The sequence below is a fragment of the Thamnophis elegans genome, chromosome 14 (genome assembly GCF_009769535.1).
Source record: "Thamnophis elegans isolate rThaEle1 chromosome 14, rThaEle1.pri, whole genome shotgun sequence".
Taxonomy (NCBI): domain Eukaryota; kingdom Metazoa; phylum Chordata; class Lepidosauria; order Squamata; family Colubridae; genus Thamnophis; species Thamnophis elegans.
The window spans coordinates 22,588,249-22,612,971 of NC_045554.1; the positions used below are offsets into that span (position 1 = coordinate 22,588,249).

General features: G+C 41.1%; 1 protein-coding gene across 1 annotated transcript in view; it reads left to right on the forward strand.

Moving 5' to 3' along the window:
• The window catches only part of CNOT1 (CCR4-NOT transcription complex subunit 1), a 138,214-nt gene that overhangs the window by 108,319 nt on the left and 5,172 nt on the right, over nt 1-24,723 (forward strand). The window contains 12 exon segments of the mRNA XM_032230846.1: nt 5,475-5,617; nt 10,849-10,957; nt 11,048-11,075; nt 11,078-11,130; nt 11,132-11,164; nt 11,167-11,219; nt 12,893-13,124; nt 16,226-16,474; nt 16,967-17,130; nt 18,674-18,791; nt 21,591-21,692; nt 22,598-22,771. Of these exon segments, the coding sequence (XP_032086737.1) occupies nt 5,475-5,617; nt 10,849-10,957; nt 11,048-11,075; nt 11,078-11,130; nt 11,132-11,164; nt 11,167-11,219; nt 12,893-13,124; nt 16,226-16,474; nt 16,967-17,130; nt 18,674-18,791; nt 21,591-21,692; nt 22,598-22,771 (1,458 nt within the window).

Genomic DNA, 24,723 nt, shown 5'->3' on the forward strand with positions numbered 1-24,723 from the left:
TTTTGTATTGGTGATCTTTTCCTGTGTTGTGACTATGGAATTATTGTCTACTCCTTGGATGCGGGTCAGTGTGCTTGTTTCCCCCAGTCTGCCACTACCCAGGCGCATTTAGAGAGAAACAGGAATATTCCTTGCTTCTCCTCGTCATTTGCTTTGTTTGATTTTTGTTACATACTCGATCACTTGGGCTGAGCTCTCTAGTGCGGACATGGTCCTCGGTGAGGCTGGTGTAACCGCTACCCTGGTTTCATGCCAACTTTTATGGCTCTGAGATTGTGAGAAATTTGAGGTTGCTCCCAGCATGGGATCGACTCTGAACAATGCAGTCTTCTTTGTGGAGCTCTTTGGATTGTTTTTTCCACTACTCTGACCTGATTCTGTAAAGAGGTTTGGAGCAGGAAAGGAAAAGAGAAATGAAAGGAAAAGATGAAAAAGGGAGGGAAAGGGAAGGGAAAAGAAAAAGAGAAAGGAAAAGAGAAAGGAAAGGAAATGGAAAAGAAGGAAAGAAAATGGAAAAGAAGAAAAGGAAAGGAAGGAGAAAGGAAAGGAATATCCTCAAATCTCTGCATATTTCATCCTGACAGAGTTGTTTTGTGGCTAGACACCTCCTTCTTGCCCAAAATCAACTTGTGGTTTCACAGGGCACAGGAGGTTATTCTCCTGAACTTCTGCCCGCAACCTGTCCACCCACGCAAGAGAAGGTGGCACCACATCAATGTGAGGTGGGCTCTGCGTCGGTACAGCATCCTTCTGAAAAATGGAATCGTTATTTGTCTCCTTTCAACCTGCGACCATCGGGCAGGTGTCATCCAGCATTATGGGGCATTGGTGGAAGGCCTGCATCACCCAGGCCTATGAAATCCAGGCTAGGCCAGTACCCAGATGTATAACGGCCCACTCCACCAGGAGTACAACTACCACGACTGCCTGGGCAACACAAGCTTCTGTGAAGGAGATATGCAGGGCGGCGACTTGGTCATCTGCATCACCCTTCATTAAACATTATAAACTGGATGTGTTTGCCTCCGCTGAGGCATCATTTGGGCAACATGTACTACATAGGGTTATTGACATTCCTGCGACCGCAGACCGTTCTAGTACCCACCCTTAAGACTCTCTGCTTTGGCATATCCCATGCTTGGATTCTCCAAGCAGTGCACAGGAGAAAGACCATTGGCTTACCTGAACGGTCCTTCTGTGTGCACTTTGGAAGAATCCAACCTCACACTTGTGGCTCTTCAGTCCTGGGTCTGGGGCTACTCACCTGTAACTCATTTTTCCATAACTTACCTTATTTCCATCTCTCAGATCGGCTGCGCCTCCATGAAATAACTGCACCCTTCCGGCCAGAGGAGGCATAGCCAAGACTTTTCTAACTCAGTCTCAAGGTAAATGGACAAAAGTTAACCCATGCTTGGATTCTCTCGCAGTTCAGGTAAACCAATGGTCTTTCCATGGTTAAGTAATGAAAATGCTGAACCAAATTATAAAGCAGGAGTCCTTGTATGTTCTGTGCACTGCTTGGAGAATCCAAGCGTGGGTTAACTTCTGTCTATCTGCCCACTGAGTTTGAAAAAATTTGGCTACACCTCCTTGGTTCGACTGCTTCCAGTTTCTCAACTCAGTCTGAGCCCAAAGAGACGTGACTAATTCGTCTCTTAGTCAACTGAGCAGAAATACAGAAATTTCTCCATCATTTCTCAGGTTCTTCAGTAGACACCTTGAGAAGTCAGAGAATAGGCGTTAAAGGGCATTTATCCACTTTGCGGCTCGCTGTGTTCCTTCGGGATCACATAACTTCTTGTCGGATGAGAAGTCGCTTCCCTTGAGTCTTGAGGAACCAACCTCGGCTCCATAAGCCCCCCGAGGCACTGCTGCCCCAGCTAATACCAAGGAGCAAACCGCAGCAAAGAGTTGAAGCGCTTACTGTCGACTTGCCGGCTTCACGCCAAAACCTTCCTCCTTGGCCACTGCCATTTTAGCCCTCATCGGCAGGCTGCCTGTAACAGCTAGACCGCCTGGGAACAGCAGAACAGATTAGAAGCCCCCAGACCACCTGGGAACAGCGGCACAGACAGGAAGTGGTCAATAACGGGCTGTCAGGCTTCGCGCTTTAGGTGCTCCTTCGGCTCAGTCGCCACCATCATTTTCACGTCAGGTAGGGGGCCGCAGGAAGAGCACCAGCCCTGACCGCAACGTGGCTCTCAGTGCACAGAGGCGCATCTACCCCAGAGTCACTGTCAGAGAACTTGGTCACAATCCAGGGATTTTGAAACAATCTAGCACGCATTTTAGAGCCGCTGGACCAGTTCAAGCCTCATTCCCCAGTAGGAGATGGTGAGTTATTGCGCTTTGACAGGCCTTCTTTTTTAACACATGGCGAGCCTTATATTAAAGATGATGGATTGTCGCCCAACAGGGAAGAATACTTGGCCTAGTTATTCTCCCGACTGACATTCAGGGAGGACAAGCTCTAGAGTGGCTAAATCTATCACCAAAGGGGCTCAAAAGAGTGCAAGATCTCAAGGCCTTTCATCCCAAAAGCCTCCAATTGCCTCAGACAGGGATTCCAGTCGATGCCAAAAACAGTTCACCAAGGCACAGAGGGCCTCACTAGGGGAAGCAAAAATCTCTATTCCACCAAAGTCTGATCCTTCTCCTCAGCCTAGAGAGGGACAATATTGGTCTCTTGATGGCATTTCTGAGCCTCCAGTGTTACAGGCAGCTTACTTTGAAGAGGATTTCACTCTTTTTGCTTGCTTATCAGCTGCAGGTAGAGACTTAGCAGAGGTTCCAGGGTTTCAGATCCCTCAGCAACTTTCACCCCAACAGCAACGGGGCTCTGTTCAGGGGAGAACCCAGGCTCTAGCCTAACTCAATAAATGCATAATTATATTTCTGAGGCCATAGTTCAAGGAGTAGAGGCAGCCCTTCAATGTAGAAGCCAGCTTTTTCCCAATCAGCCAGAACTGATCCCATCATCAGGCCCAGATGGATGTGGAGCTGATATCTCTGCAAAAGCTCCATTCCCCAAGGCCATCATTCTTAGCAATCACTAGTAGAAGAAGGGGAGGTTGATGACCAGGAATTGTCAGAGGACAAGGTTATAGCCCCAGATAGACACACCTTCACCAGCCTGTTCAGACCAGCCCCCTTTAAATCTCTCCTTTATAAGGCCAGATCTACAACCAATACGGGAGTGACAGGCTGTTCCACAGAACCATGCAAGGAACCACAGGACCCAGGTGAACGTCTGTTCGCTGAGCCTCTGTGGAACATGACATAATCCCGTCCCCACAATTGTTCATTGACATGGTTCAACATCAATGGACTCAGCCAAGTTCTGTTGTGGCCCCTAGCAGAAGCAACAGACGTGCCTATATAGTAGGCTCGGGCCTAGAGGAGCTATTCCAATGGCCTAAGGTACATGCTTGGATAGCATCTCTGGCCTCCTCAGCTCTCCTTCCTTCTGATCTGACAGAGGGTATGAAGGTGGAGGATAAAAAGGCAGAAACTGAAACCTCTTTCCACAAGACTCACCAGGCCTCCGCATGGGAAATCAAGGCAACTACAGCGGCCTCCTTCAATAGGACCTCTGGCTCAGCAAGCTATTAGCCAGGGTTTTCCCAGAGGAGACTAGACTACGCCACGATAAGTTGGTTGCAGCCAATGAATTTTCTGCAGATGCCACCCTCAACGCGGCCAAGTTCACCTTGCGAACGTTAGCATTTAATGTAACTTTGCGTTGCCTCTCGTGGCTCTGTCATTGGCAGGCCGATATGAGGTGAAAATGGCATCTGGCATCAACTCCCTTCAAGGGAGGCAATCTTTTCGGGGAGCCTCTAGATCCCATCTTAGTGTAAACCAAAGATAAGAAGCCTTATAGCTACAGGCAAGTGGACCACAGATCCTTGCCCTACTTTCGCAGACAACCATTTTGGCCTGCTGACACTGGTTTCACTGCCTGCCAAGAGGCCTTTCCGAGGTACTGGCAACATACCTTTATGCAGGGCTAAGTGACTCCCTGCTCAACCCTTTCCTTGGTGGTCATTTGGAGCTGCTTTTGCCGGATCTTTCCTGTGATAGTCCTTTAAGCATTAAAAGATCCTTTTGTCACCCCTTTTGTTCTTTAAATCAGGGCTGTCAACCTTGTGGCCTGTGGGCCAAATGCATCACGTGCTGTCCACACCTGGTTTAGTGAAGGGGGGGAAAGTTGTGATACATCACGTGACACCGCCAGTTTGACACCCTTGGCCTAAATGTACCCAATTAAGTGTCCTTCGTAGGATTGAGCTTTCAAGCCTCTCATCATCTTAGTCTTCTGTGTAGACAGCTGGTCTTGACTTATGACCACAGTTGAATCCAAACTTTTGCTGCTAAGCAATACCGTTAAGCGAGTTTTGCCCCATTTTCAATCTTTCTTGTCATAGTTGTTAAGCAAATCACTGCAGTTGTTAAATTAATAACACAGTTGTAAAGTTTATCAAGTTTCCTCATTGGCTTTGCTTGGTCTCAAAAAGTGATCATATGATCCCGGAATGCTGCAACCGTTATAAATATGAGTCAGTTGCCAAGCGTCTAAATTTTGATCACATGACCATGAGGATGCTGCAACAGTGGTAAGCGTGAAAAATGGTCAAGTCACTTTTTTCAGTACTGTTGTAACTTTGAACGGTCAATAAACAAACTTGTAAGTTGAGGACTACCGGTACTGTTTCCAGTTGCTCATTGTCCTCTTTGTATTGTGCCCATCAGAACTGGGCATGGTACTCCAAGAGTGCTTTAACCAAGGCAGGGGAGAATAGAACCATCCATCCCTGTGGAAATATAAATCTGGATAAAAAGATAAATGTTGGGATTGTCTTTTTTGAAAACAGAAGGTGAATTGCATCTATTCAGGACAGAATCAACCCTACTGCAGATAATCTTTAACTTAAGACCACAACTGAGCCCAAAATTTTCATTGCTAGGCAAGATAGTTAAGTGAATTTTGCCCCATTTTACTACCTATTTCCCCCTAGTTGTTAAGCAAAATGCTAATTGTTAAGTGAATCATTAAGCAATTAAGCATTAACCAATACTGACTTCCCATATTACCTTACTTGTCAGAAGCCAGCTGGGGAGGTTACAAATGGTGATCCCATGACCCTGAGATAGTGCAACTGTCATAAATACATAGCAGTTGCCAAGCTCCTGAATTTTGATCATGTGACTCTGGGGATGCTCCATAGATAATAAGTGTGAAAATCAGTCATAAGTCATTTTTTTCAGTGCCATTGTAATTTTGAATGATCACTGAATGGTTGTAAGTTGAAGACTTACCTTTATAGGTTTTGTGGGGCTTGTGCATCATAAAAGAAGTGAGTTGTTAACTATTTCATTATATTCTTAAAAGATATAAAATCCAGTCTGAAGAGAGAACTAATTTTTTTCTTCCAGAAAATCCATTAAGAAATGTTTTTTTCTTCTGACAGGCGGTTGAAGGATTATTAGATGCCACCAGTGGTGCAGATGCAGATCTCCTCCTCCGGTACCGCGAATGTCATTTGCTTGTATTAAAAGCCCTGCAAGATGGCCGTGCCTATGGCTCTCCCTGGTGTAATAAGCAGATAACAAGGTCAGTCATCATCATGACGCGGGGGTGGGGGAGTTTTGAAAGATCATCACATGGTTTTTACATCATAGTTTTCCCAGAAAAAAAGCCAATGTAGAAGAAAAAGTATCAGGACTAGGATTCATGCACCTTCAAAAGACAATCTCTATAAAATAAATGCATGAAGCTGAAAAAGTATGTTGTTTTGAATATGGGATGAAACGGTCCAGTCAGAAGGTCCTTCTGTGTTGAATTTAGTCAAACAAAAAATGGAGCAAAGGTGTCATAGGCTCTCTACTGTAGAATAAGTCTTCAAAATGTTTGAAGCTCCTATTCCATTACTGACCCATAGAAAACTTAATTTTAAAAAAATCGCTCTTTTAAAATTCCTATAGGATACAATAAGAACAATTTAAGCAAAAAAGCAAGCCCCACGTTGAAACACAAGCTTCTCTGGCTATAAGACTGTTAAAAATTCTTTGTTATGACATTTTAAAAAGTACATCAGCAATGTTCCCTGTAAGATGCACGGCTGCGCACAATACAAGAAAACACCACGCAGAAGTTTCAAACTGCCGCACATTGTTTTTTAATGCCTTAAAATATGACTGAAAATATCCCCCCTCCCTCCCTCCTCTCTCTGCACCAAACTCTCTCCTCCATCTGGTGATTGGTGAAATCAAGGAAGACTGCCCGGAGACCGATGACACTGCAGAAGGGAGAATTTCCATTAGTCCTCTGCGGCTTCGTTGGTTCCTGGGAAAATGCGATTTGCTGGTTGTAGCCTGCGTTTCTCTGCACATCCAGGGTTTCTCAGGCATTGCGTCATCTGGAGCCCCCTTCTGGGCTCGGCAGTCTTTCTGTGATCCCTTCGCTTTGTGGAGAGAGGGAAGCAGCGTGGAGTTGGACTGCCTGAGACAAAGGGGTCCATGGGATCTTGAGACTTGATTTTTGAGCAGTACCAATCCATTCCACTTTTTCCTTTCCCTTTCTGTCCTTCTATCTTCCTTTCTTTTTCCTTTCCTTTTTCCTTTCCTTTCTCCTTCCTTTCCTTCTTTTCCATTTTCTTTCCTTCTTTTCCATTTCCTTTCTCTTTTCCTTTCCTTTTTCCTTTCCTTCTTTTCAATTTCTTTTCCTTTTTTCTTTCCTTTCTCTTTTCCTTTCCTTTCTCTTTTCCTTTCCTTTCCTTATTTCCTTTTCCTTTCTCTTTTTCTTTTCCCTTCCCTTTCCCTCCCTTTTTCATCCTTTCCTTCTTTCCCATTTCCTTTCCTTTCTTCTTTCCCATTTCCTTTCCTTCTTTTCCTCTTTCCTTTCTCCTTTCCTTTCTCTTTTCCTTTCCTTTTCTTCTTTCCCATTTTCTTTCCTTTCGCTCCCCCTTCCCTTCCTTCCTTCCTGAGGGGTCTGAGGGAGAGGAAGGGGACCCTTTTCCTCCTTGCCCCCCTCCCCAACATGTGCTCTGATGGCAATTATGGCTAAAAAAAAATCTCAGGCATGAAAATGTGCCGCTCAAACACTAGACTTTTCGGCACACACTGAAAAAAAAATTAGAGGGAATATTGTACATCAGTGTACTTTTCCAGTATAAATCTGGCTTAACTCTAATATCTCTCATCAAGTAAGCCAAGCAGGATTTGCATAAGTATCAACCGTCTCCAAAAGAAAGCTCTGAGTAGATATAGAACACATGCTGTTACATTTCAAAACTAAAAAAACAATTCGGTTTTTCTGCTGAGCAAAATGTATTCAAAACTGCCTTGTCTTCTGTCTCTCCCCCCCCCCCCCCGCCCCCACCAATGTTTTGTATAAAACTGGATTTTATTCTGAGGCTGACAGAAAGCTCTCTGAATGTGGGTTTTTTCTCCCAAGCTTAGTCCAATCGAAGTAACTATTTGGGGCTTTTGCATAGATTTGGATTTGATTGAATCTTTGGATTTGCAGAATACCTCCTATAAAATATTTTTGTAATTGCTGAGTGTACAAATGTTGTCCTGATGAATTCAGGCTTAATGTTGCTCTTAGTTCTGTATAAGGTTATATAGTGCACTTAGTGCTGCTGTGTGAGTATTGTTCTAATCTCCTTAAAAGAATAAAAGAAATGCCTCTGGTATAATTAATATATTCTGAGATGACTATTGAAACAGGTTATATCTGAGAAACAATGAATTATACCATCTCACAAAAATGACAGAAATCAAACTTAGTTGCTTATAACCAAAGGTGATTTTTTCAAGAGGCCACAGGATTTTCTGGATTTTCTTTGAAAACATTTCACTTCTCATCCAAGAAGCATCTTCAGCTCTAACTGGATGGTGGGGAATGGAAGGATTTATACTCCTTGCAGACAGCTGATCATTTGCATTCTTTTAGTGAATTGTCAAAGCCACCTGGAGATAGGTGATGTCAGGGTCATCTGAGTGGTGCAAATGGGTGTGGAGCCTTCTTGGAACTGTTGAAAGGACTGTTTTGTAGATTGGAGATAGATGATGTCGCATCCCTCCCCCTCTGTTGAGAGAGGGCTGGCTGTTCAATTTTGACACGGATGGCCTCTTTAACCCCTTTTTCAAACCAGCGATCCTCTCTATCCAAAATATGGACTTCGTTGTCTTCAAAAGAGTGGCCTGTCTTTTAAATGCAGGTGTTTTATCCTTGGAGTAGACAAGCTTCTGCCTTAGTGTTATTCTTGGATTTGAAGTGTGCATGTATGTTATGTTGGCTGAAGATCCTCCTGTGAAATGAGTGCAATGGTGCAGTAGTTTGAACATTCTTTGGCATTGCCCTTCTTTGGAATTGGAATGTAAACTGACTTTTTCCTATCCTATGGCCACTGTTAAGTTTTCCAAATTTACTGGCAAATTGGGTGTAGCACTTTTACTCCATTGTCTTTTAAGATTTTGAATAGCTCAGCTGGAATACTGTCACCTCCACTGGCTTTGTTGTTGGCTCAGACTTCCTAAGGCCTATTTGACTTCACATTCCAGGATGTCTTGCTCAAGGTCAGTGACCACCCCATTGTGGTTATCAGGGATGTTAAGCTAACTCTTGTACAGTTCTTTTGTGTAATTTTGCCACCTCTTCTTAATCTCTTCCGCCTCTCTTGGTCCCTGCCATTTTGGTCCTTTATCATGCCCATCTTTGCATGAAACCTTCCCTTCATATCTCCAATTTTCTTGCAGAGAACTCTGCAAGAAATCTCTGGTCCTCCCTATTCTATTGTTTTCTTCTAATTCTTTGCACTATTCATTTAAGAAGGTATTCTTATCTCTTCTAGCTATTCTCCGGAATTCTGCATTCCCTTGCCTTTTGCTTCCCTTCTTTCTTCAGCTATTTGTAAAGCTTTCTCAGGCAGTCATTTTGCTCTCTTGCATTTCTTTTTCTTCGGGATAGTTTTAGTTGCTACCTCTTGTATAATGTTGCGAACCACTGTGCATAGTTCTTCAGGCACTCTGTCTATCAGATCTAATTCCTTAAATCTATTTGTCACCTCTACTGTATATTCACCAGGGATATGATTTAGTTCATATCTGAGTGGCCTAGTGCTTTTCTCTACTTTCTTCAATTTAAGCCTAAATTTTGTGACAAGAAGCTCATGATCTGAGCCACAGTCAACTCCTGATCTTGTTTTTACTGACTGTATAGAGCTTCTCATTTTTGACTGCAGAGCACATAGGCAATCTGATTTCTGTGTGGACCGTCTGGTGATGTCCATGTATAGAATCATCTCATGGGTTGTTGGAAAAGAGGGTTTGCTATGACCATCATATTCTCTTGACAAAATTCTACCAGCCTGTGCCCTGCTTCATTTCTCCAAGGCCAAATTCGCCTGTTATTTCAGTTATCTTTTGGCTTCCTACTTTAGCATTCTAATCCCCCATGATGGTGACATCATTTTTGATGTTAATTCTAGAAGGTGTTGTAGGGCTTCATAGAACCAGTCAACTTCATCCTTTTCAGCACCAGAGGTTGGGCCATAGACTTGGACTACTGTGATGTTAAAGGTTTTGATGATAAGGTTTTTCAAACCAAAGAATACACTAAAGCAGAAGCTTATCCACCTCAAGGATAAAACAGATAGAAACTGAGCAACGTGGTATATGCAGTACAATGCAGCGAGCCATGTGCAGATCTGTAGATTGGGGAAACAAAACAACCACTTCATAAACGCATGGCACAACATAGCAAAACAAACACATGAGGACTAGATTCAGCAGTCCACCTGTATTTAAAAGGCAAAGGCCACTCTTTTGAAGACAAAAAAGTTTTGGACAGAGAGGATCACTGGTTTGAAAGAGGGATTAAAGAGACCATTTTTGTCAAAAGTGAACTGCCAGCCCTCTCTCAACAAAGGGGGAGGGATGCAACATCATCTATTTCCAATCTACAACACGGTCCTTTCAACAGTTCCTAGAAGGCTCCAAACCCATTTGCACCACATAGATGACCCTGACGACACAGATAAACCTCCAAGTGGTTTTGACAAGTCACTAAAGAATGCAAATGACCAGTTGTCTGCAAAGAATATAAATCCTTCCATTCCCCACCATCCAGTCAGAGCTGAAGAAGCTTCTTGGATGAGAAGCGAAATGTTTTCAAAGAAAAACCATACAGTTCAGTTGCCTTGAAAAAAGCACCTTTGGGACAACCATGACCAGGATGCCTGAGAATCTCCATAAACATTTAGTTAGTTATAGTATCTTTCTGTTTTTTTACTTCCTCTGAATCCTTCCTGTGAAGTCACAACAAATGACATTAGCAATAGCAATAGCAGGTAGACTTATATACCGCTTCATAGGGCTTTCAACCCTCTCTAAGCGGTTTACAGAGTCAGCATATTGCCTCCAACAACAATCCGGGTCCTCATTTACCCACCTCGGGAGGATGGAAGACTGAATCAAACCCTGAGCCGGTGAGATTTGAACAGCCAAACCACAGAACTGCAGTCAGCTGAAGTAGCCTGCAGTGCTGCATTTAACCACTGCGCCACCTCGGCTTTGAAAGTTATTGCTGTGCGGCAGGTAAAGCTTGTGGTGGTTTTATTATTACCCCAAATGGTTTTGTTTTAGCTGTTTTCTGTCCTTTGTGGACGGCTCAGCTAGAACTGATTTGCTACTACTTCTTGCTGACCTCCTCGCCGCAAGCCAAGACATGACCTGTGTCTGCTTAAGCTGAATAGACATGAAGCAGAGATTAATCAATCTTTGCCTGCTAAGAGTTAGAAGAAAATTAAATTAACATGAGAAAGTGACAATATTTTCCAGATGTCTGATTGAGTGTCGAGATGAATATAAATACAACGTAGAAGCAGTGGAGCTCCTGATTCGTAACCATCTAGTTAACATGCAACAGTACGACCTTCACCTGGCTCAGGTGAGTTGTTGACATTGGCTTTCATTAAGACAATACAGATGCTCTGGGATGGAAATGGCTCATTCTTTTTGGCATCTATGCTCTTTATAGTCCATGGAGAACGGCTTGAACTACATGGCATGGCGTTTGCAATGCAGCTGGTGAAGATTCTGCTGGTGGATGAGAGAAGTGTGGGCTCACATGACAGAAGCAGATTTGTTCCAGACCAATTGAAACTCTGAATGAGGATAAATGCTCACTCCAGGGGAAATGCTCCAGAAGGGTAATGCTCAGGCGTTTGTTGTGTGTGTGTGACCAGAGAAGCTGATGGCTGTTTGCAGAAATAGCTGCTCTGTCATTCCCACCCCATGTTCTTCCTGGGTCAGGAATGGCAGAGAATGCTATCCTATCCGATCTGGAATCTGTTTAGGCTCACTGTGTTGTCCACAATACTTAATACAGATAGTCATCACCTTATATAGTTCATTTAGTGACCATTCAAGTTAAAATGGAACTGAAAAAAGTGAATTATGTTTTTCACCCTTATGACCATTCTAGCCATAGTCTCGTGATCAAAATTCAGATGCCAGACAACTGGTCACATTTATGACAGTTACATTGCACCTAGGGTCCTTTTGTGATCTTCTGATGAGCAAAATCAATGGGGAAGCCTGATTTTCTTAACAACTGTGTTACTAATTAACAAATGTCTCTCAGCAACAGAAATTTTGGGCTCAATTGTCATAATTTGAGAGCTACCTGTTATTATCATTCATGCATTTGACTTAGATAATTTGTCAATTTCCTTTGGAAGAAAAAAACAGGATAATACAGGTAGTCCTTGAGTTACAACAGTTCGCTTAGCAATGGTTCAAATGACATCACTCCCAAAAGTACTTACGACACAGTCCCAAAGTTCTGAATGTTGCAGCACCACGGTAGTTGTTATCCTTACAACTGACCACTGAGAGACTGCAACATTGCCCCTGCCTATCCCCCCCCCCGCCCCCGAAAACATGGACCTAACAGGCACTGGCCCTGCTAGGCTCATCCCCATCTCCTCACCAATCACTCCCTCCTTACCTTTTGAAGATCTGCAGAGTCAGGGCCATATGGTAGAAAAGCTGACATCTTCTCAGACGCTGGTGTAGCTGTTGCAAAAGCTTTTTGCACAGACAGCGGTGTGAGATCATCCCTCCAAAGACTTCAATCCCCTTTGCAAAAGCTTTTAGTGTGGAGCACGGAGTCCTGCAAGGGCATGAGATCATGCCCCGAAGGCTTCCGTTCTTCACACCAAAAGTTTTTGCAAAGGGGACGGAGGCCTGAAGTGCTCTTTCAGACTCACCAAGGCTGCTTGGCGCTCTAAAAGCGGATTGGCTGTCCTGCACAGGCAACCTCAGTGCATCAACCAAGCTGAGCAGAGCACACTTGCCCCACTCTGCCTCTTTCGTTATCACTCTGCTTTTGGAGCACCGAGGGCAAGCAAGAAAACCACATTGCCATGCAAATCCCATGGCAGAAAGGCTGGAGAGGAGACAGCTCACGAGAAAGAAGGAGCAGTCAGCCTCTTCTGGAACTCCTTGAAAGGCAAGTGAGTGATTGATAATGGGATGGGCGATTGTAAGCAGAACATGAGATAATCCTTGGGTGTTCAGAAGCAAGTGGCCTGTTCCAGCACTAAGCCCTCCATAGTCTTCCCCACCCTGAGATATCTCATGTGCACTTAACGGCACATTCAATTAACAAATGCATTGGGGAAAGCAGGAAGGGATCACGTTCATTTAACATGATCAAATCCTTGGGTTACCAGTGTAATTGGCAGGCACATTTGTAACTTGGGATTTACCCGTATATGGCATGTGTTGAGGAAAAATGAGATGCAAGTGTTAAAATAATGTATGCTATGGATGGGCTCTAGCTGTACAGAAGCCGACCATGTCACTTTCATATTTACAGGTTGCCACAGTTGATGGAAGTGGTACGATCCAACTATGAAGCCATGATTGATCGTGCTCATGGCGGTCCCAACTTTATGATGCATTCTGGGATCTCTCAAGCCTCAGAATATGATGATCCTCCAGGTCTGAGGGAGAAGGCAGAGTATCTCCTGAGGGAGTGGGTAAATCTTTACCATTCTGCAGCCGCTGGCAGGGACAGCACCAAAGCCTTCTCTGCATTTGTTGGACAGGTAGAACTTGGGGAAAGAGAGGTGCTTTTTTTCAACAAAACTATGACATAATGATTATGGAACTTGTAAAGAATTGTATATTAATTCTGTCGCATCATTGTACTAAATTCCATATTAAATAGTTTGAATGAAAATTACCTACTTTCATCATTAAATTATAAGCTTAAATCAGATGCAGAGCAAAAAATAAACAGTATGTATGAAATAGCAAACAAAGTTAAGTCATGTAAAGTTATAAATAGAGAGAACATTTTACAGGATGCTAATAAAAACAGGCAGAAAGCAAAAGAGAACAAAGTTTGCTGAGCTTTGGTTAAAGTTTGCTGCCAACCATAACTGAATAGGTATTGTGGTGACCACTTTGGGAATGCCTGGCAGATCCTTTTCCCTTAAAGATGCTACTTTCAACACCCTTGCGTAGGCTGCTGCCTTGGGATCTTGATGGGATTATAACAAAAGGGCCAAAACACTTCCACATCATTATTCAGTACCCAGATGAGCATAGAGTAACTCCAAGATTAAAATCAGACAATAATCAAGTGAACAATACCCCAAGGAACTGCCAAACACGCCAACAGTAAACAGCCCCACCAAAGAACTTCTACAACCACACCAACACTGACAGAGTAAGCCACTAGAACTGTGATCGTGAACCTATGGCATGCGTGGGCACACGCGCTGTCACCAGCTGCTCTTCTGGTTTCCAGTACACGCATACATGCCAGCCATTGTGTGCGTTGGCGTGCCGGAAACCTGAAGACCAGCTGGCCAGTGTGCATGCATGCAATGGCTACCTAGTCTTTGGGTTTCCAGCACATGCAAAAACCAGCTGACCAGCATGCATGCATGCGCCAGAAACCCAAAAAACCCGACCAGTTACTCTTCAGCTTTCCAGGGCTCTGGCATGCGCATGCGGTTTGGGCACTTAGTGCTGAAAACGTTCACCATCACTGCACTAGAATAACAACTGAGAGCAAACCCCACTTCTTACTAGCACTGGTGATGTGACCTAGTATGGCAATGAAATGTCTGCAAGAAAACAACCAAACTCAGAGAATACCAAGGATCCCTGACAGTAATTGTCAGTATTGTTGGATGAAACAAATTAGACATGTTTGCAGAGAGACCCACCCTTGCCTGAATATATTTAATATCCACTGCTTCAGATTTCTCTTAAATCCACCTTTGTCATTTCATGCTCATCTATTACCTATTGGCTCAGAGCCCTTGTCTGAAGAGGGGTACTTGTATGCCTTGTTCACAGTTGGAATAGAGATAACAGAATAAACTGAACATTTAAGTTAAAAATTGCCAAGGAGCTAACAGTGTTTTTTAAAAACTTCATTGATATAAGCTAAGAGATGTAAAGCAAAAACCCTGTCTTCTATACTGATTGACCTTGAACATTTTGGTGGTTTTTTTTTTCAATTTGCTTCAGTATAGATTGATTTTATGACATGTTTACATGAAATTTCCCCTGAACCCTCCAAAAAATAAGATTTTATTCTGAAATATTACATCTTCAAAGAATAACACTGTGAGATAAATATTAATATTTCAGACAATAAAAGACTAGTGAATGCTTTCTTAATGGAAATGATGGTTTCTTTTAGTAGAGCTCATGAACTCTCTAGGTTTCACTTGCTGGCATTGATAAGTATCACACCTTGCTAGCATTCCCTGAAGGTAATATTTTGTGCGATATAGTGACACAAAATTAAGTTCTATACTTAACAGGTCTGAAAATGTATTTGAATATGAATGTTTTATTACTGAGTCCACGGCAACAGTGTTAGTGAAGCTACCTTTCTGCTCTTTTTACAATGTATATATCCCAGGTGTGCTTTGTGAAAGATGACTTATAGTATGCATCAATCTAAGAATGAATTTATATTTATTTCTGTTGTCTTAGCTTTATAACTCCAGGATATTTAGAATCCATAGCTGGCCACATACTTTTAATTCCCTTTTCTCATTTATGTTTAAATGGTACAGTTATATATAATTAATATTATATTTGCATTCAGTTTGCAATGTCTGTCATACTTTAGCATTAAATGTAAATAGAAAACTTTTTATGGAGTCAGATTCATTAGAATAAACAAATTTGGTATTGCTATTGAATAAGTTGACATTGAAATACTGTCATTGTCAATAAGTAGTTTGTATGTTGTATGCTTCATTCTGAATGAAATATCAGTTTCTTCAGTCTCTTGAGAGCATTCCTTACTATAAATGGTGCCTCACTTTAGAGCGCACAAGAAGTGCTCAAGTTGCTTGTCAGTCTTCCTTTCTCTTCATGGAAATGGGAATGGTCCTCTTGTCAGCAGGACTGACCATAAGGGCTGTGTTATCCCCACGCTATAGCAGGGTCCACTTGTCAGCAAAGCCATCTCCATTTGGGTCAATCCAGGACATCTTCAGGGCAATGCCTTCCTTGATGCGATCCTTCCACCTTTTCTTGGGTCTGAGTGACCTTTCCTTTATCTTACCCCATGAGGGTATAGCATTAGGATCTCAACCAACAGGGCAAACTGACCCTGTGGGCCTCCCAGCCAGCACACAGCTCCACAGTGCTTGCCTGGTTCTTTATAACTGACATCGATAATGCACCCCAAGTGTTAATGTATAGCCTTTATTGTCATTGTACATCATGTATATAACAAAATTGACTTTAGCCTCACTGGTGCAATCCATGACAAAAAATACAAACAACATAAATAGTATAAAGAATAATGCCTATGCAAGTAATTAGGGAAGGGGGAACCCAGTCATATGTTTCCACCTGTGCGTAAAGTGATTGTGGTTGTGTTTTAAGAATCTGAAAGCCCAAGGATAAAAACTATTTTTAAACCTATTTGTTCGGCTGGTTATGCTTCGAAGGTAGAAGTGCAAAGAGACACTGACCAGGGTGTGAATAATCTCTGAGTATCTTCCTTACTCTGCTAAAGCAGCGACACCTAGTGAGCAGAATGCTGAGATTTAATCCATCATTAGCCAATTATACTCACGGCCTTCCAACATGCTCTGTAGAACATCAGTACTACTTTGTATTAAAAATACATTTTGTTAAATATGAATTCATTGCCATCCCCAAACAGATGCATCAACAAGGAATCCTGAAAACTGATGACTTGATCACAAGATTCTTCCGTCTTTGCACTGAAATGTGTGTTGAAATCAGCTATCGTGCTCAAGCTGAGCAGCAGCACAATCCTGCTGCAAACCCCACTATGATCCGTGCCAAGTGCTATCACAACCTGGATGCCTTTGTGCGCCTTATTGCACTCTTGGTGAAGCACTCTGGAGAGGCTACCAACACAGTCACAAAAATCAACCTGCTTAATAAGGTTAGTGGTGTCCTTATTTTCCCCAGATGATAAGCTGTGTGGGGAGCTATAAAACATTGACATTATTCCACTAACACAACATGGTGTTACAAACACGAAGTGTATAAATTGGTACTGCATACCTACCTGTTGAGAAATTCAGTGTTTCTGACCCTTAGCCTGTGGAATACTGGCATACTTGTATGGATTGCTATTAGATAGTAAATGTTTTGACTACTTAAGGAATATATTTATGAATATGAGATGAATTTGTGCTCTGTTAAATAAGGGAAAAATAAAAGAATGGATAAGTACTTAGTCACTTTGCCATAGATATCTACAACCAGATAAAGGGGAAATATTCCCCCAAATAAAATATTTTTAACATTTAAAAATAAAATATTCCGTAAACTGTTATTTATAAGGGTTTTCGCTAATTCTACCTTTGTAGAAGGTAAAATTTCAAAGTGATTTTATCACATGCTGAGTCAATTCATTCCTTTGCATTTACAGGTTCTTGGGATAGTAGTGGGAGTCCTTTTACAGGATCATGATGTTCGTCAGAGTGAATTTCAGCAACTTCCCTACCACCGCATTTTCATCATGTTACTGTTAGAATTAAATGCTCCTGAACATGTCCTGGAAACTATCAACTTTCAGACCCTCACAGCTTTCTGGTAGGTGTAGAAGAGCCCCTGAAAACAGACAGCATGTGGCAATAAGCCAGAGTTACAGGGCTGTCTCTTATAAGCAGGGGAGATGATGGGCAGAGGTGATCAAATGCTCCTCTTGTGCTTACTTACTGTCCCTCAGTAAGTAAAGATTCATTACTCAAACCACTCTATTAACCAAATAGAAACCAAATGGAAAGGTAAAAGCATTTGTGGAAATCTAGAAATAGCAATATATGAAAAGCAAGTCTGATTGGTATATTACAGATGGTTTTATGGACCTAGCAATTAAAACAAGTTGCAATACTGGTAGTCCTCAATTTACAACAATCGGGACCAGATTTTCTGTTGCTAAGCAAGCCATTGTTAAAGTGACTCATGCCTGATTTTACAAATTTTTTTGCCACGGTGTCAGCCTCTGCTTTGCTGCTGCTTCGGCTGTCATTGAAACGGGGGGGGGGGGGCATGGGATCTGGGAGGGGAATCATTATGTGCTGGAGGAAAGTTTCTAGTCGCTGATCTGACCACCTTACTGCGCATGTGGAAGAAAGGAGTTTCCCGCCAAGGCCAACGGTCCGGCATTCCATCCTGATGAGACTTTTTGAAGTTATCTCCCACCTGACAGCTGGGTGCATTATAATTGGACTATGTACAGGGGTGACAAGGGGAGGGCATTGAGTTGTACTTGATATTATCCGCTTTCGCGCCTAATTAACCAGCTTTGCTTTGCAACTGTTCATTTATAATTAGTAAAAGTACACTTGATTTCAATTCAAATGGAGTCCAGTGGTTTCCTTTCCTGATTACTAAATGAAGTCAATGCTGATACACGGTTTTTGAATGAATCAGTTGTTGAGTGAATCTCATCATTAAGGGAAACCTTTGACTTTGCTTGTCAGAAGCCAGCTAGGAAGGTCACAATGGCGATCATGTATGCTTGGAATGCTGCAACCAATTTACATACATGCCGGTTGTCAAATGCCTAAATTTTGATTATTTCAGCATGGAGATGCTGCAGTGGTCATAAGTGCAAGAACCAGTCATGTCCCTTTTTCAGTGCCTTTGTAACTTTGAGCAGTCACGAAACTGTCGGGTTATAAGTTGTGGACTACCTTTCAATGCACTTTTATTATGAGTGCCTCTTAAATAAAGAGATAGTAGATTTAATTGCTTTTGAGTCAACTTCATTTCTTAGAGAATGACTTAGTATGCTTTTAAAGAAAATTGTATCTATTTTAATCTATATGTTGTGATCTGATAATACTGATATAATTTGGAACATAAGGTCTTCAAGAGAAGGAATAATTTTTTAAAATACCTTTTTCCAGAGACCATGAAAATTGATTTCTGAAATTTCTGGTTTTCTCTTTTCATCTAATGATATTTACATTTCTGTGGTATAATGTGATATAAAAGTCAGCTTTTTATTTTTAGAAAAAGCTATTTATATCATAGTTTCCATTTGTTGCTGTTATTGATGATGATCTTAGATTATAATGCAGATTTTTAACTGGTTAATATTTCACTGATCACTATATTTTTATTTTAGCAATACATTTCACATCCTGCGACCTACAAAAGCTCCAGGTTTTGTTTATGCTTGGTTAGAACTGATCTCCCATCGGATATTTATTGCAAGGATGCTGGCACATACACCACAGCAGAAGGTGTGACTGTAGTTTATCTTTTCTTACTTATGAAGCTTTGGCAGAGTATCAAAATGAATCTTGGTTGTAGATTTGGGTTATATGACTGTATGATGTTTAATATAATTACTTCCTATCTTTCCATAAGACAGAGATCTCTAATCTTGGGAACTTTAAGACTTGTGGACTTCAATTCCCAGAATTCTCTCAACTCTGGGAGTTGAAGTCCACAAGTCTTAAAAGTTCCCAAGGTTGAAGAGCTTGCCATATGGAAGTAGGTTAGAAGTTTAGTTTGTTTGTTTTAAGATATCAAAACTCAATTTTGCTTCATGGAAGCAAGTTAAATCATAAACAAGTTTGGTCATGTTTTCATTCTATATGTTTTGTACATATAGAGCCCATTCATAGAAATTAACTGTTTATACAGGAACAAGGCCTTCTCAACAGACCTGCCAGCTTGAGGCTGGACCAGCTCATCCCCTCGGTAGCACATCTTTATCTGTTCAGTGGACTAGGAATGTTCTTTTTCCCTCCAAGTTGTTTTTAATAATCATCATAAAAAGAAGAAAATAGCAAAAAACTAATACAACAATGTATAAAGAGAGGCATAGAATCTAAATCACGTGAAGTATTAGTACCACTTTATAAAGCCTTAGTAAGGCCACACCTGGAATACTGCATCCAGTTTTGGTCACCATATTACAAAAAATATGTTGAGATTGGAAAAAGTATAAAGAAGAACAAGTAAGATGATTAAAGGCCTGGAGACTAAAACACATGCAGTTTTAGTTGCAGGATTTGGATTTGGCCAATCTAGAGAAAAGAAGGACTAGGAGTGACATGATAGCAATCTTCCAGTATTTGAGGAACTGCCACAAAGAAGGGGGTCAATTTATTAACCAGGAGGCAGGACAAGAAGCAATGGAGGGAAACTAATCAAGGAGAGAAGCAACCTGGAATTAAGGAGAAACTGTCTAACCATGAGGACAGTTAAGCAGTGGAACTGCTTGTCTTTAGAAGTTGTGGGTGCTTCAATGCTGGGGATTTTTTAAGAAAAGACTGGACAGTCACTTGTCTGAAATGATATAGGATCTTCTACTTGAGCTGGACTAGAAGACCTCCAAGGTCTATTCTGGTTGGATTGATTGAAGGATTATATGCCATTGAGATAAATGCATAATGGATACCTGTAACCTTTTATTAGAATTTGCAGTTATTCAACCAGCACACAAGTAAATAATTCAGTAGGATTCATGTATAAAAGAAACATGCTTATATACAATAATATAAAGCACTATGCATTTATACAATACCCTTGCAGCAGAAGCCAGAACTCACAGAAGCACTCATATACAGTATATACAGATCAGTGAACCTAAGCCACACCCAGGCTCTGAGCCGTCTGGGTCACCAAACAGTCTCCTTTGGCTGACCTTTTATTAATTTATACAATGCCCTTCTCGTGACTAACAACAAAGCAAAATCAATAAAATAAAACATTTAAATATTGAAATAATAAATATTAACATTAAAATTGACTTTAAATTAACGAAGATGGCAAAGGGCTCCCAAGAACTGAGCACAAAGTTGAATTTTGTGCCAACTGTAGCTTCTCTGTAGAGTACTCTTCTAGGGTAGCCCCATGTAGAGTTTGTTGCAATCGTTAAACGTGAGATGACCTGAGTGACTGAGCACAGGGATTCCTAATCCAAGAGAGGATAAACTGCATAAAGGCTTTCCTAGCCACAACTGCTACCTGCTCTTCGAATCATTGCCAGGCGGTTGCTGTGCAAGCGTGCCACACAAACACTTGACACAGCTGTGGGGGAAAAGGTTTGAAGACCACAGAATCTATGTTTATCTATTGACCTCCACGTCATGCTGTCAGTTTCAAATTATTAGAAAAGTTCTGGGATTTCCCATGTTCTTTCCCAGCACCATTCAAGTGCAACACTGAAGAAATCAGTGGTCAAGTGGTCGCAACCTTCATCCTGAATAAGATAGAATGGATAAAGGCTGTATGTTAACCTCCCTCAACCAGATGCTGGGAATCAGACCATCTTCCTGTGTCATTCGGCCCCTTATTCCTGGCACCTTTCAAGATCAAGACCATCAAAATCATCTCTCAGTCTTCCTTAATTTGAGACTTTTAGGCCCCAGGGTAGTGTTCTTTAGTTAAATATAGAAAACAGCCCCCCTTTGCTCTCAGCATAGGCTTCCTAGGAATCAAAGTTACTTTGCTTTGAAATGAGAGAATTGTGCTTTGAAAGCTGCTGTGGTTCTAGCCTTAGTTCGATTTGTACTGACACATGATGCTGAAGCAGGGACTTAGCAAAGGATCATGAAAGAAGTTTGCAATATACTGTAGCAAAGTTTCTTGGTTTTTCATCCAATATAGGACAATGCTATATTCGATATAGCCATTGAAGTAGACCTTCTGATATGCTTTACTGTAGCTCTTTGGGCAAGTTTGACAAAAATATTTTTAATTTCCTATTATTGTACGTCTGTTGTTGATTGTGTTATTATTGTTATGTTTACTCTTTCTTTTTTTTTTACTTTTTTCCATTTTATTGTTGTAAGCTGCCCGGAGTAGGAAATAAATTTAACATTTATTAAAACAATCCAGGCAAACCAATTCATTGTTTCACTTCCCTCCAATGTATGCTTTTATATTGGTTTCTGAGACCTTGAAGATCCTTAGAATCTTCCTGATTTGCTGTTGAATAGAAGTTGTTTAATCACTGGAGTTAAATGGAAAGTGTTGGGAACATACTAACAAAAATGGCATTGCTCTCATTCCTTTCTTTCTCTTTCTAGGGTTGGCCCATGTATGCACAACTTTTGATTGACCTATTTAAATATTTGGCTCCTTTCCTGAGAAATGTGGAACTTGCCAAGCCTATGCAAATTTTGTACAAGGTAAATTAGGAGACAGTTTGAAGAGGGGAAGAAGGGAAATTGGAATAGACCAGAATAAAGTAGAATGGCTAGTTAATTCCTTTAACAAACTGAAGTAGTTAACAGAATGCTTTTCCTTACAGTTTCCCATGTAAAGATTGCTGTATTACTTGTTTACTGTTGTTTAAAACACACACTCTTAAATCTAGTTGAAACCAAGGAATTTAAATGCACATATGATCTGAATGCTCATTAGTGCCACTTCTAACAAAATTAGTTGATTACAGTAAAGTCATCAGTGATATTTCTAGGATTTTTCCATTATGACTGATCATATAACTCATTGGTAGAGTCCATATCTTTTGACTTTCAGTTTGCAAAAATTATGAACAACTCCTACTAGTGCATGCCGACCTCTCATTTATCAGCCAGAAGACTCTAATCCAGGAAGTCTCCATTGGCCCTTGCACAACATCTGCCCAGCAATTTTAACATCGATTCCCAATAGAAAGCCAAATGGGTTGCCAAACACCCAGACATAGGAAGGCATATAAATGACGCCACAAAAAAGGGGCCAGGCTTTGAACTACATCAGCAATGGACAATCCTGAATAGGATTTGCACCTCACAGGGTGTCTGCCGGAGCTCTTTCACACTGTAGATCACACCATGACTGGCTGAAAGCTGAGGGCATCTACCGGTCCAGTATCTGATATTTTAATATAAATGATGCTCCGCTTCAGTGGTTAGATGGCCTAGACATTGGTATTTCAACATAGAACTTTTTAACATTTATATGAAATGTTAATATATATTGCTAGTCTGTGTGACATGCCATATGCTAAATAAATAACTGCAGTTCTGCTATTTCTCACACTCTCTCATGATAGATGGGTAATTTCTCCTCTTAATGTTCCTATTTATAGGGGACACTGCGTGTGTTACTGGTATTATTACACGATTTCCCAGAATTCCTTTGTGATTACCACTATGGATTTTGTGATGTAATTCCTCCAAACTGTATTCAGCTAAGAAATCTGATTTTGAGTGCCTTTCCACGTAATATGAGGCTTCCTGACCCCTTCACTCCCAATCTTAAGGTAAGATACTTGGTACTTTCATTTTTTTTAAAGATATTTATGTATTAGGATTTTATTGTTTCATTGCTGGAAGCCATCCAGAGTTGTTTGTTATGAGATGGGCACCATTCAATAAATAAATAAACTGCAAGTTCTGTAACATTGACAGATTCAAGACTGGTGTTGCAGCTAGTTCTCATGTAGTAATTTGTTTAGCAACCCTTCACAGATAAGACAGTGATTCTCACATTTACAACTTTGACAGGTCTATAAAGCAGGAGTCTCCAAACTTGACAACTTTAAGACTTGTGGACTTACCCACCTCGGAAAGCAAGCCACATTAATTTTCTTGGATGCCCCAAAAGCTTTTGATAATATAAATTGGAGGTTTATTATTTTACAATTGGGAGAATATGAATTTTGGGGAGAAATTCTTAAAGATGGTGGAAAAAATATACACAACCCAAAAAGTTAAAGTAGTAATAAATGCCAATACCACCAAAAAATTTAATATTGCAAAGGGGGTAAGACAAAGTTACCTGTTATCACCTCTATTATTCATTCTAACCTTGTAGTTACTGTTAATAAAAATTAGAGATGACCAGGAAATAATGGGCCTGAAAATAAGAAAATAAGAATACATCAATTATCAATTGCTGTCAGCCTATAATCCATCTCCACTTTTTTTCTCTGTTATCCCAGCCTTTTCTTCCACCTTCTGCAGCCTCTGCTCATTTTTCCCCATCATTTCCTTGACTTCTTTCAATTCGTCTTCTTCTTTGCCCTCTTTTTCTTCTACTCTGTTTATCTGCTCCTTGATATCCGCATGTATGTCTTGCAACATACTTTTTAGCTCCAAAATAGCTTTGTCTTGTTATGTCCCTATGCCTGCTGATTTCTGTGTCAAAGGCAGGCAGGGTGGTTGTTGCAGACACATATGATGTTATTTTCTTCATCTTGGTATTTGGATGTGACATTGTTGTATTTAAGTTGTAATCAAGTTTTGTAATCCAAAAAATAGGTTAGTAGATTAATTATAGTCCTGGAGTCGCCCACACCGGCCCAAGCACCACGCCCCCTGTTCTTGGGCCCCGTCTTCAGGTTCTTGCTACCTTAATCTATTTGCTTTATAATGGCCACATGAAGTAACAAAAGGGGGGAAAAAATAGGGAACAGGGGGAAAAAATACACATTAAAAAATATTGGTCAAAAGGCACTCACCTCCCCCCCCCCAAAAAAAAATGGGGGAGAAAAAACCTCCGCAAAATTAATTCCATAATGGTAATCTACACCTCATTGCAAGAGGTTAAAAAAAATGAGATAAAAAGATAAAAATTGAGCAGGTAAAAAATGACCCAACATAGCCAAATGACTAGAGAGAAGGAAAAAAAGAGGAACCTTTAGTATGAGTTGTCTGGGTTATCCAAATTTCTTTTCCCACCCCCCCACCCTTAGGAAGAAGGGGAAGCACACACTATCAGGAAGGCAGTTTCAGCAGCCCATTATAATGTAGCAAGGGAAAGCAGGGTAATGTTTACACAGCTGGTCTTATTTATTTCTTCTAAAGGACTTTTATCAGTTCGTTATTATCCACAATGTTTTCAAGGTCAACTCTTCTTAGGCATCTTTTACTGGGTACTGTTTGTTACTAGACAGCAACGCAGACAATTAATTCAATGTATTTTCTTTTAAGTTCCTGGCTTCGAAAGCAAATCTAAGCGATTCTCAAAAGTCACCAAGTTACCAAGAAAATCCTAGGCATAGAGTGAAAGTTAAACACCAATGACTTCCAATTCGCTTTCTAACATCCTTAAGCAGTTCTCAAGATCTATCACTTCCTTTCTTCTATCTAACTCCGTCCGTTCGCTGCTGACCCAAGGGAGGGAGAGCAATGTCCGCTCCCCCCCTTTCTTCTGCCACGCTACAGCTGTTGAAGAGACAGGAAACCTTAATGTGAACTGGACTGGACTAAT